The sequence below is a fragment of the Sesamum indicum genome, linkage group LG1 (assembly GCF_026168435.1).
Source record: "Sesamum indicum cultivar Baizhima isolate 11 linkage group LG1, ASM2616843v1, whole genome shotgun sequence".
Classification (NCBI taxonomy): Eukaryota; Viridiplantae; Streptophyta; class Magnoliopsida; order Lamiales; family Pedaliaceae; genus Sesamum; species Sesamum indicum.
Window position 1 is genome coordinate 23,252,981 of NC_142657.1, and position 27,041 is coordinate 23,280,021.

Sequence of the window (27,041 nt, forward strand, 5' to 3'; positions counted from 1 at the left end):
ATTCAAATGATCACATGCATTAATGTGTCAATTCAAACTTTTTTAATTATGAATTGATATTATATTTTATATTCCACATTATTCATATTATGTGTATAAAAATCTTTAAAATTGAATTTTAATTTCAAATACGTAAAAGTTATATGTGTGAGATATAATAAAAACTTAACACAAATAAATTTATATAAAAACTTTATATTGTTACTACAATATGTGTCTCAATCAATGGGGAAAAATTAATAATTATAAGAAGGATAAATTATATTGACATATCTTGAGAATTAGTCAATATTACACAAATGATCTCTGTTTTTTGTAAAATTACAGCTACACTCCCAATTCAAAAATAAAACTTACACAAACAATTTGAAAAAGTATTGCACTAACATCTCTCAAGAAGTGTAGTTGTAATTTTGCAAAAGATGAAAGGTGTTTATATAATTTAACATAATCTCAAGGACTGTAAATGTTATTATCCTTATAATAACTATGGTTTTCCAAAAAATGCAAATTTGATATAAATGTGAATAAATGCACAGTTGTGATTTAGCCTTTGGATTGTATGTACGTGAAATGGTGAAAGCACTAAATGCTCTTGGACGATAACTAATTTGTTTAAGAAAAAAAGATAATTAATAGCCAAATTTGTTATACCGCCAATTAGTAGTTTAATTTCATAACCTCAGAAATTGGCAATATTATGACAACCTTATTTTCTGTTAGAATAATTTTTCATAATGGTTTTCAGTCCCTATTGCAAGTACTAATGGAAAATAATTTTGTTATCAAATTACGGGACAAAATATTTTTTTAGCCTCATAAAATAAGGGTGGAATTTTTTTTTTTTTGGTACCACAATTATGGCATGTGACGCTTTTAGTCCCATAATATTCAAAATTACGTCTTTTTAGTCCAAGAAAATGTAATTTGGGCCTTTCTAGTCCAAAATTACAATGCCTTTTTAATTCCAAAAGAGCGCATTTTAAGTTCCAAAACCACAACTCACGTGATTTTTTGGGACTAAAAATACGTGATTATGAGTTTTATGAGACTAAAAGTGACACTTGCCAAAATTGTGGTACCAAAACAAATTCTATCCTTATTTTATGAAATTAAAAAAAAAAATTACCCTCAAACTACGAGTATAGCTCTCTGTATAATTTAATTCATTTTGGGACTAATATGTCAATAAGAAATAATTTCTGTTAAACCAGCGACAATTTTTTATATTAGTATATTAAATCCGATTAAATATATTAAAAGTATTTAATGAAAATAAAATCATCATAAAAATGATTAATAGACCATGTAAACCCCCAATTGATGATTTTATCCTTCAAAAACAAAGGAATTAAAAAATAGGACAACGGCCCCGCGTTTTAAATCGAGATGGGTTGGGTATACAGCCATTAATGCCTATACCATTTAAAGACTCTTAGTAAGAGCTATCTATAAAAGTTAATTAATTCAATTCGACAATATATGCATTTAATTAATTCGAGATCTAGTTTTGCAATTTATAAGTAGACTCTAATTCAGGCATCAGATGTTTTTAGTTGAGGGCCGCCGATTATCCAATTCCAGGATCATGGGTGAACCCCTGTTTAGTTGACCATCAGACGTCGAGTTGGACTCCATCTGATTTAGATCACCTGTGACCTTGACCCGATTTATGTATAAGTATTAGAATAACAAAAATTAATTAATGAAATAAAATTAATAGTCCTAAAGTTAAAAAATAGTAGTTCTATTATGCTTCGTTTATTTTGTGATACGAGTTGTTTGGATGATAAGATAAAAAAAAAAATCATAATTACTTATATTATGCATACTTAGGTCGTTTGGTTGAATAACTCAACACATCTTAGTAGGTTAAATTATTAAATCCAAATAATAATTAATACTGAAATTTTAAATTATAAACACGCCTTTATAATGTAAATATATTAAGCTAATTATACAATTTAATAATAAAATGTAAATGGGAACTTAATTAATTTGTTGCTAATTAATCATTGTACAAACAGAGGGACCAAATTTCGTTATCGACCTTCCGCAGATATCAAAAAGGATTTGAGCCCATGCATGGGAAATGGGACCCATCTGAAAACGGGGGCCCCATGAAATTGACCTCCTCCACCAATCAGAGTTAACAGTAACATATTTTAACAGCTTGGGTAACATTTTTGTTGAAAGAATGCAATCTAAGCGAGGAGTACGGAAAAATGTGGTAAGTATTAGAGTAAAATTGCATTTTACCTTTTCCCAAAAATTATATCTGTTACTAATTATCGTGACCTTTTCTTTGTTGATTTGACATTGAATTTTTGCTCAATAATTTTAAATAAAATTTACATATTTTAGAAGTTTGTATGATAGGAAGTGACGTGAATGGCAATCTCGAAAATTTCCAAAATTTAATTTTATGTAAGGCTTAAAGAATTTGCAAAATTATTATTTTTTTTATTTTAGTCGACTTATAGTTACAATATGATTGGTGGAATTTTTAACAGGAGCGGTTTTGATTTCGTTGAGTTTCGAATATTTTTAATTATTTATACATGATGAGTTTCTAGTAACAAAATCTCAAATTAAGCTTGTTGAAATAACCCATACACACTTTAGTATATATATGATCAGAAAATGAATTTTGGTTACTTCATATTTTCTCAAGATTGATCATCCAATATTCACGTTATACATTTTTTTTTTTGCTAAACTACCCTTATACATCTTCACACGATAATACAAATGATAGATATATATTTGCACCTAAATGAACATGTCAATTTTTTTGAACTTTATTTATATTTAAATATGATTAAAGTTTGCTCCACGTGGACTCATCCTATAGTGTCAGTTAACCTAATAATCAATAAAAAAAATTAGAAAATGAATTGAAGCTTAAAACATTTTGTTATTAAGGTGGAGTAGAGATGTATAAATTGTTCAAGTTAGAAAATTTTGTTGTAATGATTTGTGTGATGCATCTTTATCGGTTTCTGTCGGTTCCTCTTTTCTGCTTTTGCTGTTGGTTGTGATTCAAAAAAGTAAAAACAAAATGAAAATCAAAAGTACAAAGAGACGAATTAAAGTACATATATATATATATATACATGTGCAACATGTTTATGCTTATTAATTTTGAATGCACAAAAGCGTATGAATATCACACTAATCTAATGTTTCTCCCGACTTTATTTCCAGTAGTAAACAAAGATTACAATTCAAAAGAGCATATGCTGATTCTAAATTTTTTTGTGTATATGGATAATTTTTGCACCAGCGTATCAAATATGATTATTATTATTATTATTTTATAAAAGTTACAATCATATATCAATTATTAAATATATTATTAAGTAATTACAAATTTACGGATGACATTAAATAAAATATAAAACATAGAGTGAATTTGTGAGGTAAAGGGATAAAATGACTTATATGTGAAATGAAATTTGAATTCAGGACATCATACTAATTATAGAGCGACGAACATATGATTCATTTGAAGAGTTTGAAAAGCTAAACGTAACACCAACTCAAGTGGCAAAATGTGTTTCCAAATTGAAACCTATTGAGATGGACAATTCAGGAAAATTAAGCAAAAGACAAAAGGAGACTCCAAAAAAGAGATAAAGATAATAAATCATAGTTAAAAAATGAAAAAGAAAAAAAAAAAAAGGAAGATTATGCTCAACATTTATCCTCCAAATAAAAAATTAAACTAAAACCCCTCTTTTTTTACCATAAAACATTTGGGAATATATTCACCAACACTTGTGTTGAAAATGATTGTACATCTTAAAGTTGAGTTAAGTGTGGTTCCCAGGTGAAGTTAAAGAGCACACTTATTATTATTATTATTATTTCTTTTAGAAAAGAAAAAAAAGGAAAGAAGAATGAGGAGAAAAGAAAAGGATGATGACTAGAGCACGTACAACTAGACCTGTTCTCACCAGCTAGCAGGACTAAAACACAGTAGATGGGTTAAATTCATGCTACATTCATATTCGATACTTTTCGTATTGAACGTATAAATAATTATTGTTATATTCTTTATTTTTAGTATATATCGAATATCTAACTACCTAATATATTCTATAACACTCTTATAAACTGTTTATAAATAAAATATAAGCAGTGACATCTTTTGCTAGATCAGTTTCTCAATAGGGACTAACTAAATCATATGCATTGGATTGAGTTCCACTAATGTAGTAGTACGTAGTTGTTTGTTAGTTAATTATATATATTTGAGGATATTAGTAATTGGTGCATATTAATGGTTGATGATATAATATAAATCGATTTACTAATATATATATATATTCTTGTATTGTGTGCACATAAAATAAAATATAAACTACAATATCAATTTATAATATAAGATTGGAACAAATAAAATAAACATAAAACAAAAAGAATCAGACATACGCATGATCTTGGAATCATATAATCCACGGCCCTCAAAGAAACAAATGATTATGTACAGGAAAACGATAAAATAATATGAAGATGATGCGACTTTTGCTGAGTAATCATAGGAGTTAGAAGAAGATGCATGTTCTGATTTTAATTTGTTTTGATAGTAGTAAAGCTAATGATGGCTGCTGTTGGAAGTATCATAACTCTGGCTGGCTGCCTGGCCCAACATTGTCATTTTCATGTATGAAGCATCATAATGAATCTGGCCCAACATTTCAACCAAGGATATGGGCCTCTTTCATTATGGCCCAAACATGAGAAATATGATGATCATTACATCAAGGATGGGCCTAGACAGTGAAGTCTCAAGTGTATAGTGTTGTCTCAAAAATCAACTACTACTACTACTTCCATTTCAGTGTTGATGTGTAGAGTATGTAAGAAGAATGACTCCAGCTTTTGTTTCACAAGGGTAAAATAGCTTGGATTTATTTTATTGCCCTCAAGAATTTGCTAAATTTCCCAAACTCCAAGTATTTTTATGCGAATCTTACCCGACGACTCAGACCAGTTCAATTTAGATTTAAACTCGAACATGACATTGAATGTGGAGGGATTTTGATAGGGATGACCTTAATAAGATAATAAATGTAATTGGAGAAATAAAAATTTACCATAGGTATCATTGCTCCCACATATAGAAGAAGTGCCTCCATGTCACAAAATATTATTGTCTGTACATGAGAGTAGTGGGTGGGGCATGAAACAGCCAAGTTTTGTACCATTTCACCACCTCCAAACAAAACTTGAGTCTGAAGCAAATACCACATGAAGCAAGAATTATTCCCAAAAAAAAAAAAAAGGTAGACACAATGATAAGCAGTGCACCAAATGTAGACCATAAAAGGGGAAGCTTGGCTCCAAATCCCTGAAAAAGAAGTAAATGGCTGAGAATACAACTCAAAAAGGAGCAACAAACTTCATAACTACATATGAAACAAAATGATGATTGTCAAGTACATTACTTTACAGTTTTCACTGTGATGATGGAACTCATCTTGAATGATGACACCCTCCAAATTCTTACAGTCAAAACATGGGATTTTCATGCTAAAATCAATGAGAAAATCACTCAAAATAGCTTCAGTTTCTGCACCCATTGCTCCAACCACGGTCGTTACTGCGTCGTGGCTGACAAAACTGCGGAGGAGAGGAAGAAGATGATAGCTATAAGGGATTCTCTCAAAGAATTCCACAACATTCTTGTCTACTTACAGGTTTCTTAATTATTATTAGTTAGTGCTTTAATTGTTTGGATTCTTGTTTTCTGATTGAGTTAATGATAATGCAGAGAGTAAAATCAAGGGAGAAGAAGCAAAGGGATGAAGCCTTAGCCCGTTTGGAGGAAACCAGAAGGCATCTGATCGAGTGGATAAGTGATCAGTGGCCAAACAAGGAGAGAAGAGTTGATGTTGTTGAGGAGATAATCACATTTCTTGGTGATGGGAAAACTGATAAATTCCCCTGGAATTCCAAAGGAAAAGCTCGTGGGGTTTCCAGTTTTCTTGTTCAGACCAGCAGATTTGCCTTAGAGTTTGCTGTAATGTTTGCTAGTATTTACACGACAGTTACATTGTGTAAGACCAGGCAGCGCAATGGTAGGCTGCAGAGAGAAAATATTAATGTTGCTCCTGTGAATTCAAGAATGTTCTCAACCATTCGTTTAGATGTGTTGTGTGGGAGAGGTTGAACTAATTTAAGGTTTTCATGATTGTTCAAAGGCTTTCATTCTACATGTATTGTATACTATACATCAAGAACTTCGAATTTTCTAGTTTAGCATGTTTATTTCTTTGAACATTTAATATAAAGAAGTTGGAATTAAAACTTGGGGACAACTGTGGAAGCTTCTAATACAATATGGTTTTCTTCTGAGGTAGACGTGGGCAAATACTGTAGTAAATGACGGTGGGGCACAGAGCTCTGTTTCGTAACTTATTAGTCCAAAAATAGCTTGATTGGTGTAAGGAAAAATTACAATTCGTTCAAAATAATAAAAGCAAAATCTCGATCCATGTATAAATAATGCATAATATTACATGTTTGTTGCTTAATTTAGTCTGTGAAACTCTCTAATTCAACTCATCGTTACAAGCAAAAGGCAATGCAAGAATTGCCAAACAGCACCTTAGAATATAATATTGGTTGACAATGAAGAGGTGACAAGTGTAAGCCTCCGACCAATCTCTCCTAATGTTTGGCGTCCTTAATTCCACGCCACGAATCACACACAGTTTCCCAATTTCTCTTCTTTTCCTCTCCATGCAAAAACAAAAAGCTCCAACAGAATCAAACCCCACGAAGACAACAAGAGAGACAACGACCCGATAGTCCTTCCATATCTTTCTCACAATTTATTGAAAAGTTTCGATCTTTGTATAAAGTCTTGAAAAATAGTCTGGAGTTGGATGGTGGGTTCGTCGAGACAAGGTCTGTCTTCATGGATGGGAGTGGCAACAGCAACAAGAAAAGTGGAGTTGGATAAGGATATGGTAAAAGATGAGTCTTTGAAGAAAGAATCCTCCAATTCTCAAATTTCTGGCGTGGATTTGAGTTTTGGGGAGCGGGCGTTTTCTGCTGGCGCCGCCGCCTTCATCTCCGCCGTCATAGTCAACCCCCTTGATGTTGCCAAGGTCTTAATTTCTTGAAATATATGTATCCATACACTAGTTCTTGGGATGCTTATGTGTTTACTTTACTACAAAAGAGATGAGCTAACTCAGTTATAAGTAATGGCTATTTGTTTTATTGTTCTAGACATTTCAGTATTCTCGAATCATCTCTGTTTTGCTCGGCCTTTTTTTTTCCAGTTTCCAGCTCTATATCGTGCTTAAAAAATTCACATTTCCACTAGTTTTCTTCATGCGTTATGTTCTGTATGATACTGTTTGGTATGCTAGCCAATGCTGCTCCTTAATGCGTCAAATCAGTAAAGCTCATGGATTATTTTTTTATAAGGTATAATCAATCTTCGGATTGCTTTTTGTCTTTGTGTGCGATTGAGTTGGTAAAATATGCAGAATCATCATGGCGTTTGGTATTTTTTACCATCATTGGTCAGTTTAATTTTTTTCTCCTGTTACTATGATTTCTCCCTAGGTTTTTAGTGCTTGATTGATATTTGGCTTTTTATACAGACGAGGTTGCAAGCTCAGGCTGCTGGAGTTCCCTATGATGGCTTGTGCCAGGTGGGACGCTTTGAAACAAGCACGGTAAAGCAACCAAGCCAGTCTCATTTGGGCCTTTTGTATATGTTTATCAAACAATCAATGCCGCAATGGATTTCTCAATCGAGTGAAAACTTTGTGGCTTTTTTTTTGTTGTTTACTAAGCTTCCTTCTTGGTGGCACTGGCAATACGATTCTGTATTCATGTGCACTTAATGCTCAGACCTTCTCTTTCCTCTATTACTCAATATCTGACTGACATCACTTATACTTAGTACTTACTAGTTCAATAGGACATAGTTGCTTCATAAACTGAGGACCTAGCTTTTTGGTCCAAATCTAAGTATAAGGCAAAATGAAAAGCATATTACTATTTTCATTTCCGAAATTAGAAATGCAGATGATTTCATGCATGTTTAGTTGTTAATTGCATTTTTTGGAAACTATCATCTGTTGCTGGATGTACGGGAACGGGCAAAATGCTGAGAATGCAGTTTCTTGGTGAATGGTGACCATCCTTGTAAGACTGTGTCTCATGAGTATGAAGAATAGAAGTCAGTTTGCACTCCTGATATAATTTTCAACTGTTGGAAGATGCAGATTAATCAATGAGATAATCCCATTTAGGAGTTCATTATTGCATGCTCGTAGAGCCAAACTGAAATAGAGAAAGTGTTTTCAGTATACAATAGCCAATGAACTATGTTTCCATGGTGGTTATTGATCTGATTTGTGTTCAGATGTTGCAAGACTGGAAGTATATGCCATCATCGATTCGTGCATCTGTTGGCACTCAGCCAATGCGATCCCCTGATTGTACCTGTTACAGTGGAACACTGGATGTATTCTACAAAGTAGTACAGCAGGTTGGTGAATTTGAAAAGATTGTATAACTTATGTGGTATCTCCCTGTAAGCAAAAGAAAACTTCCGGTTTTGAACTTTTTATATGGGCTTTACATCCTTTTAGTTCATGGAGAGTATTTACGATATGATGTGGAGATATTCTCACTCATACATCCTTTAATCTGTCTCTATATTTATGGTCATTGCTTGCTCCTAAGAGAATAGAAAGGATTACAGCCAACATTCTGGCATAATGATGTCATAATTGACTTGGATTCATTTTTTTTTCTTTGGTTTAACTTGGATTCAGTTTTTTTCTCTTTGGTTAAGGTGACTTTGATAGTTCTCCAATGACTTTACGGTTGACTTCCAATAATTTTGATTGTGTGATGAATAACTGGTGAAAATTGCGTTTTCTTTCGTCCTCCCCAAATGGTTATTCTTTTCTTCTTTTTTGTGTGTGTGAGTTGGTGGTCATTCTGTTTTCTGCATAGCAATAGCTATTTTCATTGGTTCCTTTTACAACTTCATTTGTGAAGACAACTTTAACCATGTTAAATCATCCAGGAAGGGTTCTCAAGATTGTGGAGAGGAACTCTTGCCAGTTTAGCACTGGCAATCCCTTCTGTAAGTGCCTCTGCTGGGAGTCATCTACTTTTTGCTAAATGGAATTTAGACCACATGAGTGCAAATAAATTTTTCACATCTCCATATTGAAACTTCAAAGTACTATTTGCAGGTGGGAATCTATATGCCTCTTTATGATATTTTCAGGAACTACTTGGAAGATCTTACAATACAGAATGCTCCAAGCATCACACCGTATATTCCCCTCGTTGCTGGATCCTTAGCACGTTCAATAGCATGCTTTACTTGTTATCCTATTGATCTTGCAAGAACACGCATGCAGGTATGTCATCTGATATCGAGAATTTGATTACTTTTATTGTTACTCACATAGTTGTGTGGAAATGACTATATCTGTCCACCACTGCATATTTATATATTCTTTGGTATGGTTATCTTACATTGATACTACCTGCCTCACTCATTATACATATTCTTTTGGGAAGCATGAGTAAATTTAGGCTTACTAGTTATGGACCATATAAAACACTTTTTGACACACACAAACACATGTATGTATATAGATATATTATTCTCTGGTTAATGTACTTGTAATCTTCTTGGCATAGGCATTCAAACACAGCCAAGGTGGTGTGAAACCTCCAGGAGTGTGGAGAACTTTGACTGGTGTTCTCTCTCCCGTCGAGAGTGCTAATAACAATCATGCCTGTACGTCCTATGAACTTCTACTTTGAAATTTGATTTGCAAATTATTTGAATTTGAGCTTTGTGTCGGAACAAGAATCGTGTACATCTGTCGAATGTCACAACAGTGCCATTAACATGGATTGTTCATGTATCCTGATTTCTTCCTTGAAGCCTTATTTTGTCAAGAAGCGATGAAGTATAACTTCAAAGTGAAAATCCACTTAACATAGCTGAGCTGCTGATAATTCGGAACTCATTTTAGGTTTTCAGGCAATAATAGAAAGCATGTAGGCATGTGTCGTCTTAAAAATTATGTTGATGTTTTTTGGTACCAGATGGTGCTAACGAATATTAATCCAAAGCTTAGATGAATGAAGGAATCTGGCTTTGTTGTGTTTCCCATCCTTCAATCCTTTCATTCTTGTTAAGTCCTTGGATTTTTTTCCAATGTTTTCCTTCACTTTTATCGTCGTGTTCTCATGAATCTCTGTTCTTCGACAACTGAAGTGATATGTTGCAATTGCACCAGTTCAGAGCTACCGCATCTTATGGACTGGACTTGGAGCGCAACTTGCTCGTGACGTTCCTTTTTCTGCAGTTTGCTGGGCATCTCTAGAGCCAGTAAGGTCTTTTTTCTGTCGAATTCCTTGGATACATCAAGATTCTTGTGATACATCTCACTTGCTAATCTGTGCAGTTAAGAAGAAGAATTTTTAGCAGGATGGGCAATGAAGGCAGCATATCCAGCATCATTGGAGCAAACTTTTGTGCTGGTTTTGTGGCCGGGAGCATCGCAGCTGCTGCCACATGTCCTCTAGATGTTGCAAGGACCCGGCGGCAGATAGAGGTTGTTCTCTTTCACTAGCATTTTATCCTGAGTCTACTTTGGTGTTACAAGTCGGTTCCTCCTTTTTCTTGATAATAACAATGAAGATAAAAGTTTTCCAACTTTCAGAAAGACCCCATGCGGGCATTGACGATGACCACGAGACAGACTCTGACTGAGATCTGGAGGTACGCATGAGCATTTGTCTCTTGAATTTCTTGGCCGGACCAGAAAATTAGATGACTATTATTAACCTTTTTGCTTCGTTACTTTGTGTACTTTCGCCAGAGATGGAGGCATTAAGGGATTATTTGCGGGTGCTGGTCCTCGGGTTGCTCGAGCTGGTCCTTCAGTTGGGATAGTCGTTTCAGTTTATGAAGTTGTCAAGTACGCAATGCAATATCAAAGATATTATAACCCTGTGAAAGAAACAGCAAGCTGAATTTTGTGTAGGCTGAAAATGAATGTCAAGAGGATTGGAGAAGGCTGGTCATTACATGAAAGATTCTTTACCCCCATGGAGGAAAAAACAACTGATTTGACAAACACACAACAGACCAAGATACAGTAGAAATAACAGTTGAGCAAGTGTATATGCTTGTGTTTTTAGCTTAACAAAATAATGTTGAAAGGGAATTTTGATGATAGTACTATGGTATGGCGATTGCGTCTTGTCATGAAATATCGAAAATCAAATGTGAGTAAATGGAATGCAAGGATGAGAAAAGAGAGGGCAGGGCGTCCAATGTTTCTCTTGCATCAACTCAAAGATCTCCCTCTTCTATATCAAATATTCATACACTTACATTAACAATATTAATCTCACACATATAAAACTTGTCCTTTCATAGACCTGATACACATCATTTTTCTTATCACTAGCAAAAAACCAAAGTTAAAAATAGAATAGAATACCATACTACAATATCATCATAATCGGCGTTTCTCATATTAGTAAGTCCACAAGAAAGCTCCCATTGCAAACTTCCTCTTATGCTCGACATCGCCGCTCACATGCAGTCCGTATTGTGCCAACAGGCAATCCAGCTTCCACTCCGCCATCACCTCGTATTCTGCCCGTGTGTACCTCGGGTAGTGCAATGGCATTTGGAACCCACACCTCTCTCCACCGCCTCCAATTTTTCCCGGTGGAGCTCTTGATATGGACTCCACTCCTCCTTCACTCATTCTCTCTTACCACCACCTTTTTTCTCCTCCCAACTCTTAACTACTCTCACAGTTTCTTCAGATCAACTTGCATGTATTTATAGTCAATTTCCTAGAGACACAAGAGAGAGAAGTAGGTAGGTAAGAGAATACAAAAGTTTGATTGAAAAAGTAATTAATAGAGATTTTTCGATACCAATTATGGTGATCAAAATATTAATGTGGCCTCTTCGTTGCCTCTAAAGGTTGGTCTACGTGTATCAACAGGAGACCCAACTCATTGAAAATCCTAACTTAAATTGAATTTGCTCAAATTAGAATTAATTATACAATAAATATAAAATCATTTGTAATGTGATTGGTGTACAATTTAATTAACGTAATCAGTCACATAATAAGTGTAGATATACTTATTCTGCAGTTGGTTTGATCGAGTAAGAATTTTCCATTCTTTTTCCAATACTATTGCTAAGCAAGAACCCAAACAAAACATACCATTTTTTGTTCGATAACATATTATTTAACGTTGCTTTGCTTTCATCCAAGGAAATTCTTTAACCATTTTTTGATAGATCCAAAGTTACATAGGATACAAATATTTGATACAATTTATGTGCAGATACATAATTCTAGAGCTGTGTTTATGTAATAAAATCAATCTTTAGTATCCTCATCAGAAAGTAATTCATTAATGTAGAAAGGTATGATACAGTGCCAACAAGCTACCAACATTAAATGCAACAAATAAAAGATGTGTCCCTTACGAAATCTTGTCCACAACTTCATCTTGTACCTAGTCATTAAGTATTATGGCCAACCAACAGAAGTGATGCAAATTATTTGACCCTTGAACGACTGATGTATGTTGTGCAGCCATACATACTGTGGAGGCCATCAACAATGCAGCAACTGCTCATTCAATTAATTGCACCTTTGCTGGCCACAAATGGTGGCAAACCTCTCATGCATTGCCTGTGGTGGTTGTGGACTCACTTGCCAAGGGGTCGACCCGGCCAACAACCCAACCAAGAAAAAACAATGAAGCTTTTAGTTTCTTACCCGAAACAAGTCGGTTAAGACTAGCCAGATTCAGACCAAAGTACTTGGCCCCATGTACCCAAACTCACCTGAAGAGGTTGGGACCTGAAATACCCAATCAGAACACCGATCCACTCAATGATTCATAAACAGTTTACAGTGAGTATCAGCTAATGTTCCAGACATACTACGTACCAAGAATGAATGTTTGCCCTGACATGCACAACATAGTATCCTCAGGGATCAGAAAACGCTCAAATGGTTAGAATCAAGAATACATGGCTTCAATAAATCTACTAAGACAGCGGAATTAGGACAGAGATTTTTCACTTGGATCAGATGTTCATACAACTATCTAACCTCTACTCCTCTAACAATATCGTTGGCCTTGTGTTTTAGTGTTCCGTCTCTAGAAACATGCTTGTACATCTTACACGTTTTAATGATTGGAAAAGGCTCCCCATATGATATTCTAGAATAACTTGAGACAAATGAAAAGAATTTATCCTCTTGTATAGGTGGACTATGAAGCCGTCCTTCGATCAACAGAAACTTGGACTAGACTTTGAGGTTCTGCTTTTGCTGTCACGGGCAAATCCACAAGCATGCTCGGAGGGGCAAAATACATGTGCAGTGACATCATGCACACAAAAATTCCCAGAAAGAGCTGCATTCACAAGTAGGAGACACAGTAGGTAAAAACCAAGGAACATAGCATCAGCTGATGCACAATGTGTAACTACAATATAAATATAATTTAATAATGACGAAGCAAGATATCAGGCTAAAAAAGCTTATAAAACTAACTGTTAATCATATTTAATGTATCAAAGAGACAGAATATTAAAATTGGAAATTTGACAGATAGCAAATAATCATGCGGCAAAAACATATGTTATCCCGTTGTGCAAAATGTACTAATGTGGTAAACCATAAAGGTGGGCAAGGGCAAGCACAAAAAGCTCTATCAAAGATTTTAAGAAAATCACAGAACATTTTATGTATGAACAAAGAAGAATAGCACTGATAAGAAAAAAGATTTCAAAATGTTACCTGTAGAGTTGGTTTGAAGTTGAAAAGGAACACAGACAATACCATTGTCAATAACATTGCCATAGATGTGGAATAGACCTATCAAAGGAAAGTCAATACTTCATTGAAAGAACAACCAATTACAATACTGAGGTGAGCAAATAACATGGTTGGCGAACAAAAAGTATAAGCTGCTGGAGTTTTATTTCAACAGAACTACAAAAAGTTAGGTCAAGTAACGACAGGACAGAATAACGCAATCCCTTGATGTCTCCGCATCTCTGTCCTCCGACATTAGGTAGCTGATATAAACATTACTTCATGAAATATTGTTCCCTTAAGCTCCCAAAAAAGCAAAGACGGACAGTATATTATTTGTGTAGATTTGCACAATCTCATTGATCTCTCAATTCTCAAGTTTTTTAGTATACGTCACAAATGCTATGTCAACTGGAAGACTTCTACAAAGCGAACATGAGGTAAGGTAGAACCAACTCAACTGGAAATTTCTATAATTCCCAAAATTCACTTACACCTAAACAAATGGGCTCTTGTCACGAAAAAAAATAGAACTTAATTCCAGGAGATGTGCTTCATTTCCTAAAGCTTATGCACGACATAGAATAAATGTTTTTGGTGATGCTCAATTTTAGTCAATTATACAGCAACCAATTCAGTAAATGCATCCTAGTACAAAGTACCAACACAATCAGAATGGTCACTGATTTATGATTAAGGTTTTCGCTTATCTGCCCAATTTGGTAGATTCATCTGTTATAAGCAATGGTCATATTGGTCTCTGAATAAAAATTCAGCTAAATAATCATGTCGAGCTAACTGACAATTAAAATTCTTGTATATCAACTTTGCAGAGAGTAGTTCTTCATTCAAAAGTTTAATCTGAACAGTCAAACATCACATTATTTTTCTCAAAACACTGAGTACCAGGACATCAAAGATATTTCAGATAAAAATGACAATGTAGCCAGAATCACTAAAGGAAGAAATGATAAATAGATAATCATGGATACCTTAACAATGTTGTCTGCATACTTCATTAACCATGATACTAACAGCCCAGTGGACCCCAGATTTAACACTACCATCCAAGTTGTAATAGTGTATCCATTGAGAAGACGTTGCCACCATGGACCTTTCTCAAACCCACTTCTAAAATCATCCAAGACAAGTTTTGCCATGTTGAATATTGCACCAAATCTGTAAGGAAGAGTGTCCAACTTTGCTTCAACGAGGCTTCTAATCCAAGTTGACTCATGATAGAATAAAACTAAGACCATTAAACTCCAACCAAAGCTGGAATCTCAGATGAATAAATGACCAATAAAAAAATAATAATCCCCTCAACATCATCCCTCTCTCTGGTTTTCTTAAACATTGAACCAGGTACATACTATATAAAAAGTTGCAAGCTTGCATTTTCTGGACATACTTATTTGGTGTAAGTAGAAATAAAGGTTGCTTTACCATAGAAGAACTCACGTATATAGTTGAATGTTCTGCCAATATAAACTGTCACTGTTCTTTTTCATCAAGAACTCTGTGTAAACGCCAGCCAATGCAGAGAGACATGCAGATAATATCCCTAACATGTATCCTTGAATTGGTGATGAAAACAGTGATTCACAAGAAGCTTCTCCACAACCCTTCACCTATATCGACATAAGATAAAGGCTTAGATTGTGAACATCGTAATTGCATTATTTACATAGAGTAGTTGTGTGATCATGAACTGCTCCGAAGTTGCTACAAGTAAGGGAACGATCAGCATGTAACAGCCAATTGAGGAAACATGAGTTCCATGCTACTATAACAATGTGATATCTTCATATATTCTAAAATTCATCACAATTAAGCATCGTTATCCAACAACATATGTTTCCATTACTGTCATTGAATCAGGCAATACACACTTCTAACCTGCAGGAGATTGTAAACCACACTGATGTCAAAACTTGTCTTACTAAAAGCAAAAAACAATGAGAGCCCTGTATGGTCCATCTAGTCTCAGAGCTTATCTGTTGCATTTAAGAAGCAAATTCTCTATGAAATTTAGAAGAAAAATAATACCCTAATACGTCATTTTGCTCCAATCAGTATGTATAACAAGAGAGTAAGTCAAAAAGTCATGACAGCACCTGGCTTGTGGTTGTTCCAATAGCCAACAGAACAATTGCCATCCACTGCAAATTAGAAAGCTTCCTCTTCAAAAATAGCCTAAACCAGGAAATAAAAATATCTACTAACTGTAGAGTGTCAACATTTACATTAGAGAAAATAACAGCTCTTCTTTAAGTGAAACAAAGGCTCCAGATACTTAAATTTCAACTGCAGGTTATTATGTAAACCAATAGAGAAAATGACAACAGCACTGCACCTGAAGAGTATTCCAGTTGTCACAATCTTTAAGTTGCCCATTATCTGATACGTGGATGTATCAACATATGTCAACGTGGCAAACTGCACATTGTTGTGAATAAGGTATATGACTGACGGGATTGGAAATAGCCGAACACTTCGCCACTCGGTTGTCATTTTAGGAGGCGGTGACCTCTGGCACTCTCTCCACAGTAACACACAAGATACAATGAGCTACATTTCAAAGCAAACTTGTCAATAGCAAAAGAAAAACTTGCTTTGACAATAAGATGCAGTAATTTAATTTAAATCAACAATTGCTTTACACCAAAGGAAAACCTAACCACTGAAAATCCACACATTAAAGACTGGAATAAAATTCTTTTTTCTTGTTTGCTAATATTTTCTGATTCTTCACTCCAGGGCTCTCCAGTTTGTACTGAAGGGTTCACTTTTGGTAACCCAGAAAAAGCAATAATCCTAATCTCAATCACGAAAGCTCCCGTCAAGGCAGCATTCGATATGGGTTCTTCTCGTTCCCCTTATCTATGTAATAACGAAACCAGAAAAGAGCTAAAATGGAATCCAACCACGGTTTGCTTAAATTAACTACATTTCTTTCCGCAATCAATGAAGTACCTTAAAAACTTCAGCAAGAAACGGAACAGTGGCATAATCATATTTGTATCCCCCATTACTCTGTGACAACGTCGTCAATATTCCCTGCCAAAATCGACCAAAATAAACAGCTCTCAACCCAAGATCAGTTTTTTAGATTAATTATGTACAATATATGTATATACACATACAAACGCGTATGGATCACGGATACAAATTTTGAGCTACAATTCAAGAGCGAGTATGAACCTGAGAGCTTGTGAGAAGGGTGAGTAGTGAGGCGACGACGTACCACTGCATCTCCTCCTCTTCGCTACGCTATTCACACGAGACGCACTGTAAAGTTGCTCGCTTGTACATCAGAACTGAGCGTGGTTTGATCTGCGATAAAATTCTGATAATACCCCCTTTACTTTGGATATTCAGAAAAGGACCCCCCACTGTTTTATGTAATTAGTAATTGGACCTCAATGTTTCAAATATGTACTTTTCAGTATATAAAATATAATAATATATTGGCATAACTATTATTCATACCCCTAACTACTAATAATATATTAGTAATTGTATAATGTTGTTGATATTTTTAAGGTGTATGTGTAATTTTTAAAAAAATAAAAGTGATTACTGTATTGATATTTCTGGTGGTGAAAGTATAATTTTTCAAAAAATAAGAAAACTTTTTGTAAATTGATGATGGATTAGGAAGTGTCGATATAATTATCCTTAATATATTTATTTATATATATTTTATATTGAATTTATCTGTCTTGTTATAATTTCAAAATAAATATTTAAAAGAACCCCTTTTTAATGTTTTTATTTAGAAATTTATGTCAAAAATAAAACATAGAAGTTGTTCATAATATAGTACAGGAAGCTGTGATTGAAGCCAAAATGGAATAGTGGTAAAAAATGACCTATTCAACCTCATGCAAAACAAAGGTTCAGGAGGGTGCCAGGTGTTGGGGTGACAAAAACTGTGGAAATTTTTGCTGCATTTTACTTTCAGATTCAGATTCATCCAAGGCCAAGGGGGCCAAACTCCTTCTCCTCTTGGATCTGTTTTACAATAATTTGATTCCAGATTTTGATTCTCTACACAAAACATTTTTGGTAGAGAATTCATTCCAAATGCTGGTGATCACATAGCTGCTCAAGAATTTGCATGGGAACGAATTTATCTTCTGTCCTGATTATGCCTTGTAATCCAATTCGTGGCAAGAGATGATATCAAGGTGTTTCGAAGCCAATCGCAGATTTTCTCCCCCCATCTCCCAACAAGTTGCATTGTGTCTGTGTGTAAGAATTTCCCTGGAATTTGATTCTTAGATCTGTCTGAAAACTTTCAAGAATGGAGCAATTCAGACAAATTGGAGAAGTAGTGGGGAGTTTGAAGGCATTGATGGTATTCCAGAACAACATTTTTAATCAGAGACAGTGTTGTTTGTTGGTAGATATGCTTACTTCTGGATACAAAACAATTGCACAGCAGATGAAGCATAATCTGAGATTTGAAGAGAGGAACACGAAATGGAAAATCATCGAACACCCGTTGAAAGAGCTCCTCAGAGTGTTCAAAGAAGGTGAGACATACATCAAGCAATGCTTGGAAACAAAGGACTGGTGGGCTAAAGCCATTTTGCTGTATCAGAACGCCGACTGCGTTGAGTTCCACATACACAACTTGCTCACCTTCTTTCCCATTGTCATCGAGGCTATCGAAATGGCAGGACAAATATCGGACTACGACCAAGAGGAGATGCAGAAGAAGAAGTTCGTTTACTCGATTAAGTACCAGAAAGATATGAAAGATCCAAGAATCTTCCAGTGGATATTTGGAGAGCAGTACTTGGTTTCTCAAGATTTCTGCAACCGGTTGGATTCAGTTTGGGAAGAAGACAGGTGGTTTCTGCTCAAGACAATCAAAGATAAGAAGACCTCGGGCTGTTTAACTTCAAAACGTGATCGTCGACTGGCTGATGTACTTTTGAAGTACTTGAATTGCTCGGAGACATCGATGGATGACGTACTACTACCTAGTGCAACTTTAGTGAATTCCAAGGACTACCAAGTTAGGAGGAGGCTGGGAAATGGGAGCCAATATAAGGAGATTCAGTGGCTCGGTGAGAGCTTCGCTCTAAGGCACTTCTATGGGGACGTCGAGACGCTGGTTCCTGACATATCTAAAGAAGCCGCTCTTTCTCATCCAAATATACTGCACATTCTGTGTGCTTTCACGGATGAAGAAAAAAAGGAATGTCACTTGGTCATGGAACTCATGAATAGAGATCTGTCAAGCTATATCAAGGAGATTTGTGGGCCGAGAAAACGAATTCCCTTTACCCTTCCAGTTGCAGTTGATCTAATGCTGCAGATAGCAAGAGGTATGGAGTATCTCCACTCAAAGAAGATCTACCATGGAGAGCTGAACCCCTCTAACATCCTTATAAAAGCCAGGAACACTGGCACAGATGGTTATTTGCACGCCAAGGTTTCAGGTTTTGGCCTGTCCTCGTCTATTAGTAGTCTTACTCCAAGGACGCCCACAAGCCAGAACGGCCAGCTTCCATTCATCTGGCATGCACCAGAGGTGCTGGCAGAGCAAGAACAATTTGGAGTAGGAGAAAATTCTAAGCACACGGAGAAATCTGATGTATACAGCTTTGGGATGATTTGCTTTGAGCTCTTAACTGGAAAAGTCCCTTTCGAAGATACCCATCTTCAAGGAGATAAAATGAGCCGCAACATTAGAGCAGGCGAGAGACCACTGTTCCCTTTCCATTCACCTAAGTACATTACAAACTTGACAAAAAAGTGCTGGCACATTGATCCAGGCCAACGGCCAAGTTTCTCGTCTATCTGTCGTATACTTCGGTACACTAAGCATTTCTTGGTTATGAACCCTGAATACAGCCAACCAGATGCGCCAATGCCTCCAATAGACTTTAGTGATCTTGAGGCTGGGATGTTAAGAAGCATTCCTTCAGTAGTAAATTCCAAGTTGCTGTCAGTATCACAAATCCCATTTCACATGTTTGTGTATAGGGTAATGGAGAGGGAAAAAGCAAATACAAGTCAGAGGGAAAACTATGAATCAGGCAGCGAGGGAACTTCTACATGTGGCGAAGAGATTATACTGGCGGATGACCCGTTGGCATCGCCGACAGAAAGGAGATCCTTGCCTTCTCCTGAAATTATGATCAGGAAGCTTACATTATCAAAGAGATCATTAGAAATCAAGACCAGCAAACAGCCAGGTTCATTACCTGTTCAACTTTCAAACTGCTTACTCTTTATCGATCAAATTTTCTTATGATCTTTCAGCCATATTCATTGCTGATCAGCTTAAACTTATTGCCAAGAAACAAAATTTTCATCAAATTTAAGATTAATCATGCTGTTGAACTTTATCAGAAGTTGTTTCTCTCATGAACTTACAGTAATCTGATGACTGCTTTTCACAGGGACTCCTAAGGGAAGATCAGTAAGACCTCCACATACTCCACGCACGATGAGGATGAATTCCGAGAGTCAGCTTATGATGATGAGTCCAAGAACACGCAGAACATCCGGTCATGTCTCAGATTCTGAATTACCCTAGTGTTGCTCATTATCACAAACCATTTCACTGTCTTTTTTGGGGGGATAGGGTAGGCTGATGTGACTGGAGCCACAGATGTCAAATCTATGTGCAAGAAGATCTCAAACACATAGCGAGCTCATTATTGTATTGAGTTGCTAGATGTTTGATATCCATCTACAGAAGTGATTAAATTATAAATGGACATACCAGATGATGTATTTTTTCACATAATCTGCTGTTTCTTGACTTTTTCTTGTGACCTTGAACATCATAGGATGTTTTACTGCAGCTTATCAACATGTCTGGTTTTCCTCTAATATTATGACAGACTGGTAGTCACATTCATGCGAATATCAGAAAACAAGTACGTCGACTTGAATGTACCTCACTCACCACTCCGATTGCTCACAGTTAATTTGATAAGAACTTCAGCAGAGACAAATATTCTGAATCATATGTTGCATGTATCAATATCCATAATGCCCATTACAACAATTGGGACGAGCACCGAGCCGAGGTCCCTATGGACAAGGAGACAAGTGAATCATCGCTTTTGGGCGTAGGCAACCCTCTACCTATATCTCATTTGAGATAACAAATCCTTTTTCTATCACCAGTGATAAGAAGATATCAACTCAACAGATCTTGCTATTATCATTTATGAACTTTGTATTAATAATCTGAGTAACTCTATATGCATGTATGTCTCAATTACGCTAAAAAAGTTTGAAAAGCATAAAAATAAATAAATTAGAATTTGAAACTATTCCTTACAGAGTAACTATAGAAAGCACGTATTTTTCAATACTTTTTTGAAATAAAAATCACTACATGGACTTGGAGAGTAAGTGCTTCAGACATAAAGAAAAAAAGAAAAAAAATATACTTGTTATGTAATAAATATATTTAGATTCTTTAATGGTATTTGCAATTGCAAATTGGCCTGAATCAGAAATAATGAAAACCAATAAAAATAAACTAAATGTAGAGTATATTTACCGCCAACCAGTGGCGTAATTTACGGCAGACACTCATTCAGTCAGTTTCTGTTAATAAATTTCGGTTGAACAATAACATTTCACTAAAACTAGTCTGAGAGCAGCAACACAAATTTACAGGGAAAAATACATTTCTTTTGTAAGTTACCTGCTTAATTTCCTTCATCGTATTCATAGCTACAAATTCTAAAAGGTAAATACTATTATACTTTCATTTCATTGTTGTTTCTGGAAATTTTCAATCCCTTTCTCAACTTCTTGTTGATTTACCTTTGTAAATCATGAATTCATAAATATATGAAGGAAGAGCATGCATGCATGCATGCGTTAATAGCTTGTGCTCGTGGAAATTGAAGGAGTTATGCCTTACAGAAACTCATTACTTTTGTTACAGATTCTTGAGGAAAAGAAATGGCAGAGCCTGTTGTCAATGGAGAACAAGAAAATAAGCATGTTGACAATGGAGATGGAGAAGAAGAAACTAGTTATGAACAAGACAACAATGCGAGTAATTTGGAGACAAACTTGTCTCCCCTTCCGGGGCTTAATCTTGTTTTGATCATGTCTTTTCTCTCGTTATCCCCAGACGATTGTTCCAATTTAGACGAAAACAGAGACATGGAAACTGGAAATCACAATCACATAGCCAAACAGGGCGGTGTCTCCAGATCTGATTTCCAGGCAAGAAGGCGACAAGTGAACCAATTTCCGGCTTCTGAAAGGCAAACATCCAAGGTTCATACTAAGATAAGGGACTCTAGGTAATTGTTCTTTGTTCCCCCACTAATCTGGGGCTCCGGCCCTTTTCAGTCATTTTCTATGTTCGCGTGTGTTTTCATCACATGTTAGAGGAATAAGCAATGAGGAGATACAGCCTCTCTTCAAATGGATATCTTAAATAATCAATTTTGCTGTTTTATATCTCAGGCACTGCAGAAGATTGTGAATTCTTAAAGCAGGACCTGGTTTATACGTGATCAAACCATCTCATATTTGAATCTCCAACTCCAAGCCTCTTCCCATTGAACGCATAGTAAAACGTAGACGAAAACAAACTTCTATAGTAGCTAGAGTTGTACAGTGCTGCTAGAAGTAACATGTAGGCATTACCCTCATAGGGTATACAAAATATTTATACTAGATTCTATTCAACTATTGTAATACGTAACAGATTGGATCAGAGTGGTTAGGATTAGTAAAACTATCGCTCACTGCTTTTGCATAATATATGGTCAAGACATTCATTGCAGAATTGCCGTCCTGCCAGATAGGTCGATAAAACGGCTTGGAACGTAGCTTTTAAACAACCTACCGAATAGACCATGAAAAACGAGACTTCACGGGAAGATAGATGAAATGATCTAAAATGATTAACAAAACAATTCCTGAAAAATAGGTAGATTTTGTCGATGGACAATGCACACCGTACATTAGCTAGTTACGCACCAAGACCTACAGATGCTATTATTACTCCATTATTCTTTGCTAATACTTATTTGTGAAAGCATTTCTACCGAGCAGCTACCCAGAAGAAAAACATCCTTTCAGAAACATATAAACAGAGGACTGAAGGGTCTTCAACTTCTCTGTGTGCAGAGGAGGTCTACAACGTCAATCTCTTCTCCTCTTTTTGTTGACAAAAATCACACTGAATGAATGAAAAATTACAGCTCTATCTGCATCAGTCTGATATTCTAATCTCTACCCCAAGTAACTCTTTCACTTGTTCGTATGTCACGAAAGCAATGGCTATTGATGGGACGACCTGAATAGAAACAGCAATATTAGTGTATGTGAACTTACACATCAATCTACCAATTGCTAATTCTCTCACAATTCAGTAAAGCTGCAACTCATTATCATGTTGCAAACAGAATTCCTCTCCTAGGTTGACTATGGCACTTAACAAAATGCGAGCAACCAAACACGAACTGCATATCATATCACAGGCAATCTCCAGAAAGCAATTTAGCATACTACTTGCTCCTGCAATAGAGCACTATCCAATTTTCCATGCTGAACCAAGAGGCTCACGTCATGTGCCTTTAAGTATCACATTCAGTGATCTTCAAACAAAATGGCAAGAATAGTGAAAACAACACTGAAAACTACAGTAAGTAGCTAGCGCTTTGCAGCAGTACTGCCAATCTGACGTGGGCATGATAGCAACAAACAGATATTAAACACATGATAAAGACAGGTCCAGAAAACAAGAATACACTGAAGACTAACCTTCACTGAATTGGGGACCAATCCCTTGTATAATGCTCTGAAGCCCTCATGCCTCACCGTTTTCCTGAAAGCATCAATCATGCCAGTATATTCAAGGGAGGCCTTGCTTCTGCCATCACCAGTGACAATTGAAGAAGCATTATTCCACCCGACCATCTGCATTCTTCGACGGATGACATCAAGGGGGTATGCAACAGTTTGTCCAACTGTCCCTGCTGCGGCCCCACATGCAAGCCTTGTCACAACGCCCAAATCATTGTCTTCAACAAGACCAAAGGGTTTAGATTTAATTAACCAGTCCTTAAGAGATTCATAAACAGCAAAGTTGAGACCCACGTACGGTACCTGCAAGGAATGAAGAAGAGAACTAGTTACCACCACAAATAATAATGCTTAGAAGAAGCATGATCTCGCCATGTGTCCTCATGATGAATATCTTCGTCTCCAAAAGCATAAGCAAAATTTTTTCAGAGCAAACGTGAAACTTATTAAGGTCAAAATCAGGTATTTAAGGAAGTAGGGTCAAATTCATCAGAAGAAACACTATCCAAGTGGGTCTAATTTATATGAATTAAGAAACACTATATGGAAATAATTCTGCTATTCCAGACTCACGACTCCAATGACGGATGGCAGCCAACCCTTGTACAGTGCACGGAAACCTTCCTCACGAAGCACAGTTGATAGAGCATGAAACATTCCTCGGTACTGATAAGGGGACTTCTCTGCCTGCAGTAAGGATAGTACGAATAGATATTATGCTTATAAGGCTTACTGTGAAAGCAAATAACTATCAATGAGCTCACTTCTGGGGACCCGGAATACCTGTACAGTAAGTCTGCCTCGAACCATGTCCATTGGGTAGGTAGCGGACATGGCAATTATTCCAGCACATGCTCCCGCTCCCAAACGTAATAAAGGAGTCAGCTGGGCATCCTCTTCAATAACAAAATATGAAGAAAAACTTATATATTATTGATTCAAATGGCCCTCAAACCTGATAAAGATAGTAAGCTTATCTCCAGAATTGCAAATTCATTCCCTTGGAATAAAATTAGAGATAAACTGCAATATCTTATTTGCCACGGAAATTACAGAGCTCATAAACACTATACTGTTACAAAGTTTTGTTGTTAGTATTCAAAAATAATTTCATTAGATTAACAGGATAGCCACAACTGAAAATCAGGCCCTCAGTGACTTTCATGGTACCATTTTAGACCTACAGTAATCTTTACTGCCCTGATTTAGACTTGAATGATTATCAGTAAACAGAAACTTGCACAGCACCAATATGTCATCTAACGAGCAAAAACAGCTGTACCAGTGCTAACAAAGTCCAAAATGGGGAAATTTTGTGATATGTCCCAACTTGACACATGAATTACAGACTAATATGACGAAGCAGAGGTTAAAAATTTCTGAACACATTCATGCATATAGTAATAAAGACGTACCATTGCCAGTTTGCTGCTGGTACAGATGTAATATGCCCCTGTTACAACATAACACAAACGAGTAAATTGAGGAAAAGGAGGAAATTGGAAGAATCATCTCACGAAAACTGACTATTAAAGGCCCAAATTATTTGGACTAAGTTTTGCCCATCTGCATCTCATTATAGCATCAGCATCATGATACATAAACTACATGACTAAATAAACAAAAAAAAATTCATGTTTAGCAGTTAGTACTCTCTGATACGGAGGCAACTCAAGTGATCATCAAGATCAATAACGGTGATGGACATGTTAATCAAGCAAATGGATGACACAGTGGTCTTTCAGTAAGATAAAGAAGAAACAAAGTCCGAGACACTAAACCATATTAAAATAGGGCAGAAGGGTTCAGGGGTACGTGCAGTGCAGCCATAAAAGCAAACAGAAGACACGTCACAGTTGGAACAGGATCATCAATTTGCGCAGTCTACAAAAGTTTAGTCATCATAACCAATGAAAGCAAAACATGTTACGACATTTTATGCTTTTGCAGGGCCATACTTGGATGCTTGCTCGTAGCTGAAGAACTTTACTGCTGAATTTGGGACAATACGAGCACAATTAGTGCCATTGCCTTTAAACAATCCTCTAAAGCCCTCAGTTCTCCATATATACTTCAAGCCTTGAACAGTACCATTGTATTTTATGTTGTGTGGATTTTGAACCTGACATATACCACATATACCCAGAAATGACAGAGAAAAATATTAGTTTTCCACAATAAGTAGGCACAAGAAGTGATGATTCCATTGAACGAAATAATCAAAGAGTCTCAAAGAGCAGAAGAAAAAATTATATGCTCCAGGCTCACTCAAAGTATAATTGAATCATTCTCGGCAATGGTCACAGTTCATTCAATTTTATATCATGACCATTTTGATGGAGTGGGGTAAAAAGTTGCTGCTAGATATAGATTGTAACACAAGTAACCTGGAGCAAAATTTTCAGTCGCTCCAATGGAGCTACAGCAGTTCTGGACCTGTAATAATTATGCAGCAAGTCAGTCATGCCCACTTTTATTCTTCACAAGAAACCAGCAGCTAAACTACAAGCCAAATATTTATAACAAGCTCCTTGCAGAAATCCTAAACGGTTTACGTTAAAAAGAAAGCATAGCTATCCTTTCTGTTCTTCTCCTACTCCTCACTGTTGAGCAAAAATATATTCTTGATAAGTTCCTCGACAACAAAATTATCAGGTGCCTCGGCCAATCTAATCGGAGACTCATTTTCCACAAACCAATGCTAAGCAATCCCCAAATTTCATCAAGAACGATTTCAAATTAAAAAAAAAAAAAAAAAACTACAGAAAGCCAGAGAAACCAAAGATGAAAAATCGTTCAGAACGTAGATACTTTACATGAACACAGAGACAGAGTAGTAAATAAGTTGAAAACTCACACTCCTCCGGCGACACCGCCTGCGACGAGAGATTTGCAAATACTGTAAACTTGGTATTTAGAAGGCTTGATCTCTTCCTTCGCGAGCTTCGCCTCCTCTGCGAAATTCACAATCTTCGACACCGCAGACTCGCGTGCGTTCACATCCTCCGACGCCATCAAATCCCCGAAAAGGAAAACAAAAAAAAAAAACCGATCCAAAAAATTTCAAATGAATTCACAAAACCCTAGGTGGCGAGGATTAAATGAAGGCCTGCATTCTTGGCGGTGCGGTATCTCCCCGACCTACGCGGCCCTTGATGGTGGCGAGTGAACCGAGGCAGCACAAAGTGAGTGTAGTTGTGTGATGGGGTTACACGAAAGTGACGGCGTCCTGCTGCTGCTGCTTCGACGGTGAAAATGCTTCTCTCTCTCGCTCCACTTCTCCAGTTGTATAGTAAATTATTGAAGACAAAAAGGGGATTCCCTTCTTTCTATTGCTTCTACCTTCCTTCC

At 36.2% G+C, this 27,041-nt stretch overlaps 6 protein-coding genes across 9 annotated transcripts; 4 read left to right on the forward strand and 2 right to left on the reverse strand.

Annotated features, from left to right (window-relative positions):
* Positions 1-5,347: 5,347 nt before the first annotated feature.
* LOC105174404 (uncharacterized) lies at positions 5,348-6,221 on the forward strand. The gene is made up of 2 exons (XM_011096503.3): positions 5,348-5,705; positions 5,780-6,221. Exons 1-2 carry the CDS (start codon positions 5,421-5,423, stop codon positions 6,176-6,178), a joined length of 684 nt encoding a protein of 227 aa, XP_011094805.2. The 5' UTR covers positions 5,348-5,420; the 3' UTR covers positions 6,179-6,221.
* A 471-nt stretch (positions 6,222-6,692) lies between these two features.
* Positions 6,693-11,248, forward strand: LOC105173389 (mitochondrial carrier protein MTM1). Its single transcript, XM_011095106.3, has 10 exons — positions 6,693-7,121; positions 7,626-7,700; positions 8,396-8,521; positions 9,068-9,127; positions 9,240-9,410; positions 9,697-9,796; positions 10,305-10,396; positions 10,473-10,622; positions 10,731-10,789; positions 10,890-11,248. The coding sequence occupies exons 1-10, from the start codon at positions 6,897-6,899 to the stop codon at positions 11,041-11,043; spliced, it is 1,212 nt and encodes a 403-aa protein (XP_011093408.1). The 5' UTR covers positions 6,693-6,896; the 3' UTR covers positions 11,044-11,248.
* A 1,817-nt stretch (positions 11,249-13,065) lies between these two features.
* Positions 13,066-17,240, reverse strand: LOC105173397 (Nucleotide-sugar transporter family protein). 3 transcript variants are annotated; one of them, XM_088879253.1, is made up of 9 exons: positions 17,082-17,138; positions 16,854-16,937; positions 16,559-16,760; positions 16,234-16,448; positions 15,995-16,073; positions 15,339-15,508; positions 14,870-15,056; positions 13,860-13,937; positions 13,066-13,473 (listed from the first exon to the last, which is right to left on the reverse strand). In XM_088879253.1, exons 3-9 carry the CDS (start codon positions 16,574-16,576, stop codon positions 13,330-13,332), a joined length of 891 nt encoding a protein of 296 aa, XP_088735379.1. In that variant the 5' UTR covers positions 16,577-16,760; positions 16,854-16,937; positions 17,082-17,138; the 3' UTR covers positions 13,066-13,329. The 3 variants fall into 3 exon arrangements, with proteins under 3 accessions (XP_088735379.1, XP_011093421.1, XP_088735380.1); XM_011095119.3 differs by lacking the exon at positions 16,559-16,760 and having other exon boundaries at positions 17,082-17,240; XM_088879254.1 differs by lacking the exons at positions 15,339-15,508; positions 16,559-16,760 and having other exon boundaries at positions 14,870-15,095; positions 15,995-16,039; positions 17,082-17,240.
* A 562-nt stretch (positions 17,241-17,802) lies between these two features.
* LOC105173404 (uncharacterized) lies at positions 17,803-20,649 on the forward strand. Its single transcript, XM_011095131.3, has 2 exons — positions 17,803-20,092; positions 20,300-20,649. Exons 1-2 carry the CDS (start codon positions 18,187-18,189, stop codon positions 20,434-20,436), a joined length of 2,043 nt encoding a protein of 680 aa, XP_011093433.1. The 5' UTR covers positions 17,803-18,186; the 3' UTR covers positions 20,437-20,649.
* Positions 20,650-21,516: 867 nt separating this feature from the next.
* LOC105173415 (uncharacterized) lies at positions 21,517-22,460 on the forward strand. 2 transcript variants are annotated; one of them, XM_011095143.3, is made up of 3 exons: positions 21,517-21,609; positions 21,811-22,177; positions 22,344-22,460. In XM_011095143.3, the coding sequence occupies exons 2-3, from the start codon at positions 21,828-21,830 to the stop codon at positions 22,360-22,362; spliced, it is 369 nt and encodes a 122-aa protein (XP_011093445.1). In that variant the 5' UTR covers positions 21,517-21,609; positions 21,811-21,827; the 3' UTR covers positions 22,363-22,460. The 2 variants fall into 2 exon arrangements, with proteins under 2 accessions (XP_011093445.1, XP_088740545.1); XM_088884419.1 differs by lacking the exon at positions 21,517-21,609 and having other exon boundaries at positions 21,679-22,177.
* Positions 22,461-22,752: 292 nt separating this feature from the next.
* Positions 22,753-27,041, reverse strand: LOC105173423 (mitochondrial adenine nucleotide transporter ADNT1). Its single transcript, XM_011095155.3, has 8 exons — positions 26,548-27,041; positions 26,078-26,126; positions 25,649-25,812; positions 25,106-25,143; positions 24,474-24,586; positions 24,264-24,377; positions 23,649-23,993; positions 22,753-23,181 (listed from the first exon to the last, which is right to left on the reverse strand). The coding sequence occupies exons 1-8, from the start codon at positions 26,703-26,705 to the stop codon at positions 23,098-23,100; spliced, it is 1,065 nt and encodes a 354-aa protein (XP_011093457.2). The 5' UTR covers positions 26,706-27,041; the 3' UTR covers positions 22,753-23,097.

Excerpts from the sequence above, each read along its gene's own strand:
- LOC105174404 (XM_011096503.3), top strand. The coding sequence starts at position 5,421 with ATGAAACAAAATGATGATTGTCAAGTACATTACTTTACAGTTTTCACT. Across the intron at positions 5,706-5,779 it reads ACATTCTTGTCTACTTACAG|AGAGTAAAATCAAGGGAGAA; the intron begins GTTTCTTAATTA and ends ATGATAATGCAG.
- LOC105173389 (XM_011095106.3), top strand. The coding sequence starts at position 6,897 with ATGGTGGGTTCGTCGAGACAAGGTCTGTCTTCATGGATGGGAGTGGCA. Across the intron at positions 7,701-8,395 it reads GACGCTTTGAAACAAGCACG|ATGTTGCAAGACTGGAAGTA; the intron begins GTAAAGCAACCA and ends ATTTGTGTTCAG. Across the intron at positions 9,797-10,304 it reads TGCTAATAACAATCATGCCT|TTCAGAGCTACCGCATCTTA; the intron begins GTACGTCCTATG and ends CAATTGCACCAG.
- LOC105173397 (XM_011095119.3), bottom strand. The coding sequence starts at position 17,132 with ATGCAGTGGTACGTCGTCGCCTCACTACTCACCCTTCTCACAAGCTCT. Across the intron at positions 16,938-17,081 it reads CCCTTCTCACAAGCTCTCAG|GGAATATTGACGACGTTGTC; the intron begins GTTCATACTCGC and ends CGATTTTGGCAG. Across the intron at positions 15,057-15,338 it reads CAGAACATTCAACTATATAC|ATTTGGTGCAATATTCAACA; the intron begins GTGAGTTCTTCT and ends TCTTCCTTACAG.
- LOC105173404 (XM_011095131.3), top strand. The coding sequence starts at position 18,187 with ATGGAGCAATTCAGACAAATTGGAGAAGTAGTGGGGAGTTTGAAGGCA. Across the intron at positions 20,093-20,299 it reads CAAGACCAGCAAACAGCCAG|GGACTCCTAAGGGAAGATCA; the intron begins GTTCATTACCTG and ends TGCTTTTCACAG.
- LOC105173415 (XM_011095143.3), top strand. The coding sequence starts at position 21,828 with ATGGCAGAGCCTGTTGTCAATGGAGAACAAGAAAATAAGCATGTTGAC.
- LOC105173423 (XM_011095155.3), bottom strand. The coding sequence starts at position 26,705 with ATGGCGTCGGAGGATGTGAACGCACGCGAGTCTGCGGTGTCGAAGATT. Across the intron at positions 26,127-26,547 it reads GGCGGTGTCGCCGGAGGAGT|GTCCAGAACTGCTGTAGCTC; the intron begins GTGAGTTTTCAA and ends TAATTATTACAG. Across the intron at positions 25,144-25,648 it reads AGCTACGAGCAAGCATCCAA|GGGCATATTACATCTGTACC; the intron begins GTATGGCCCTGC and ends ATGTTGTAACAG.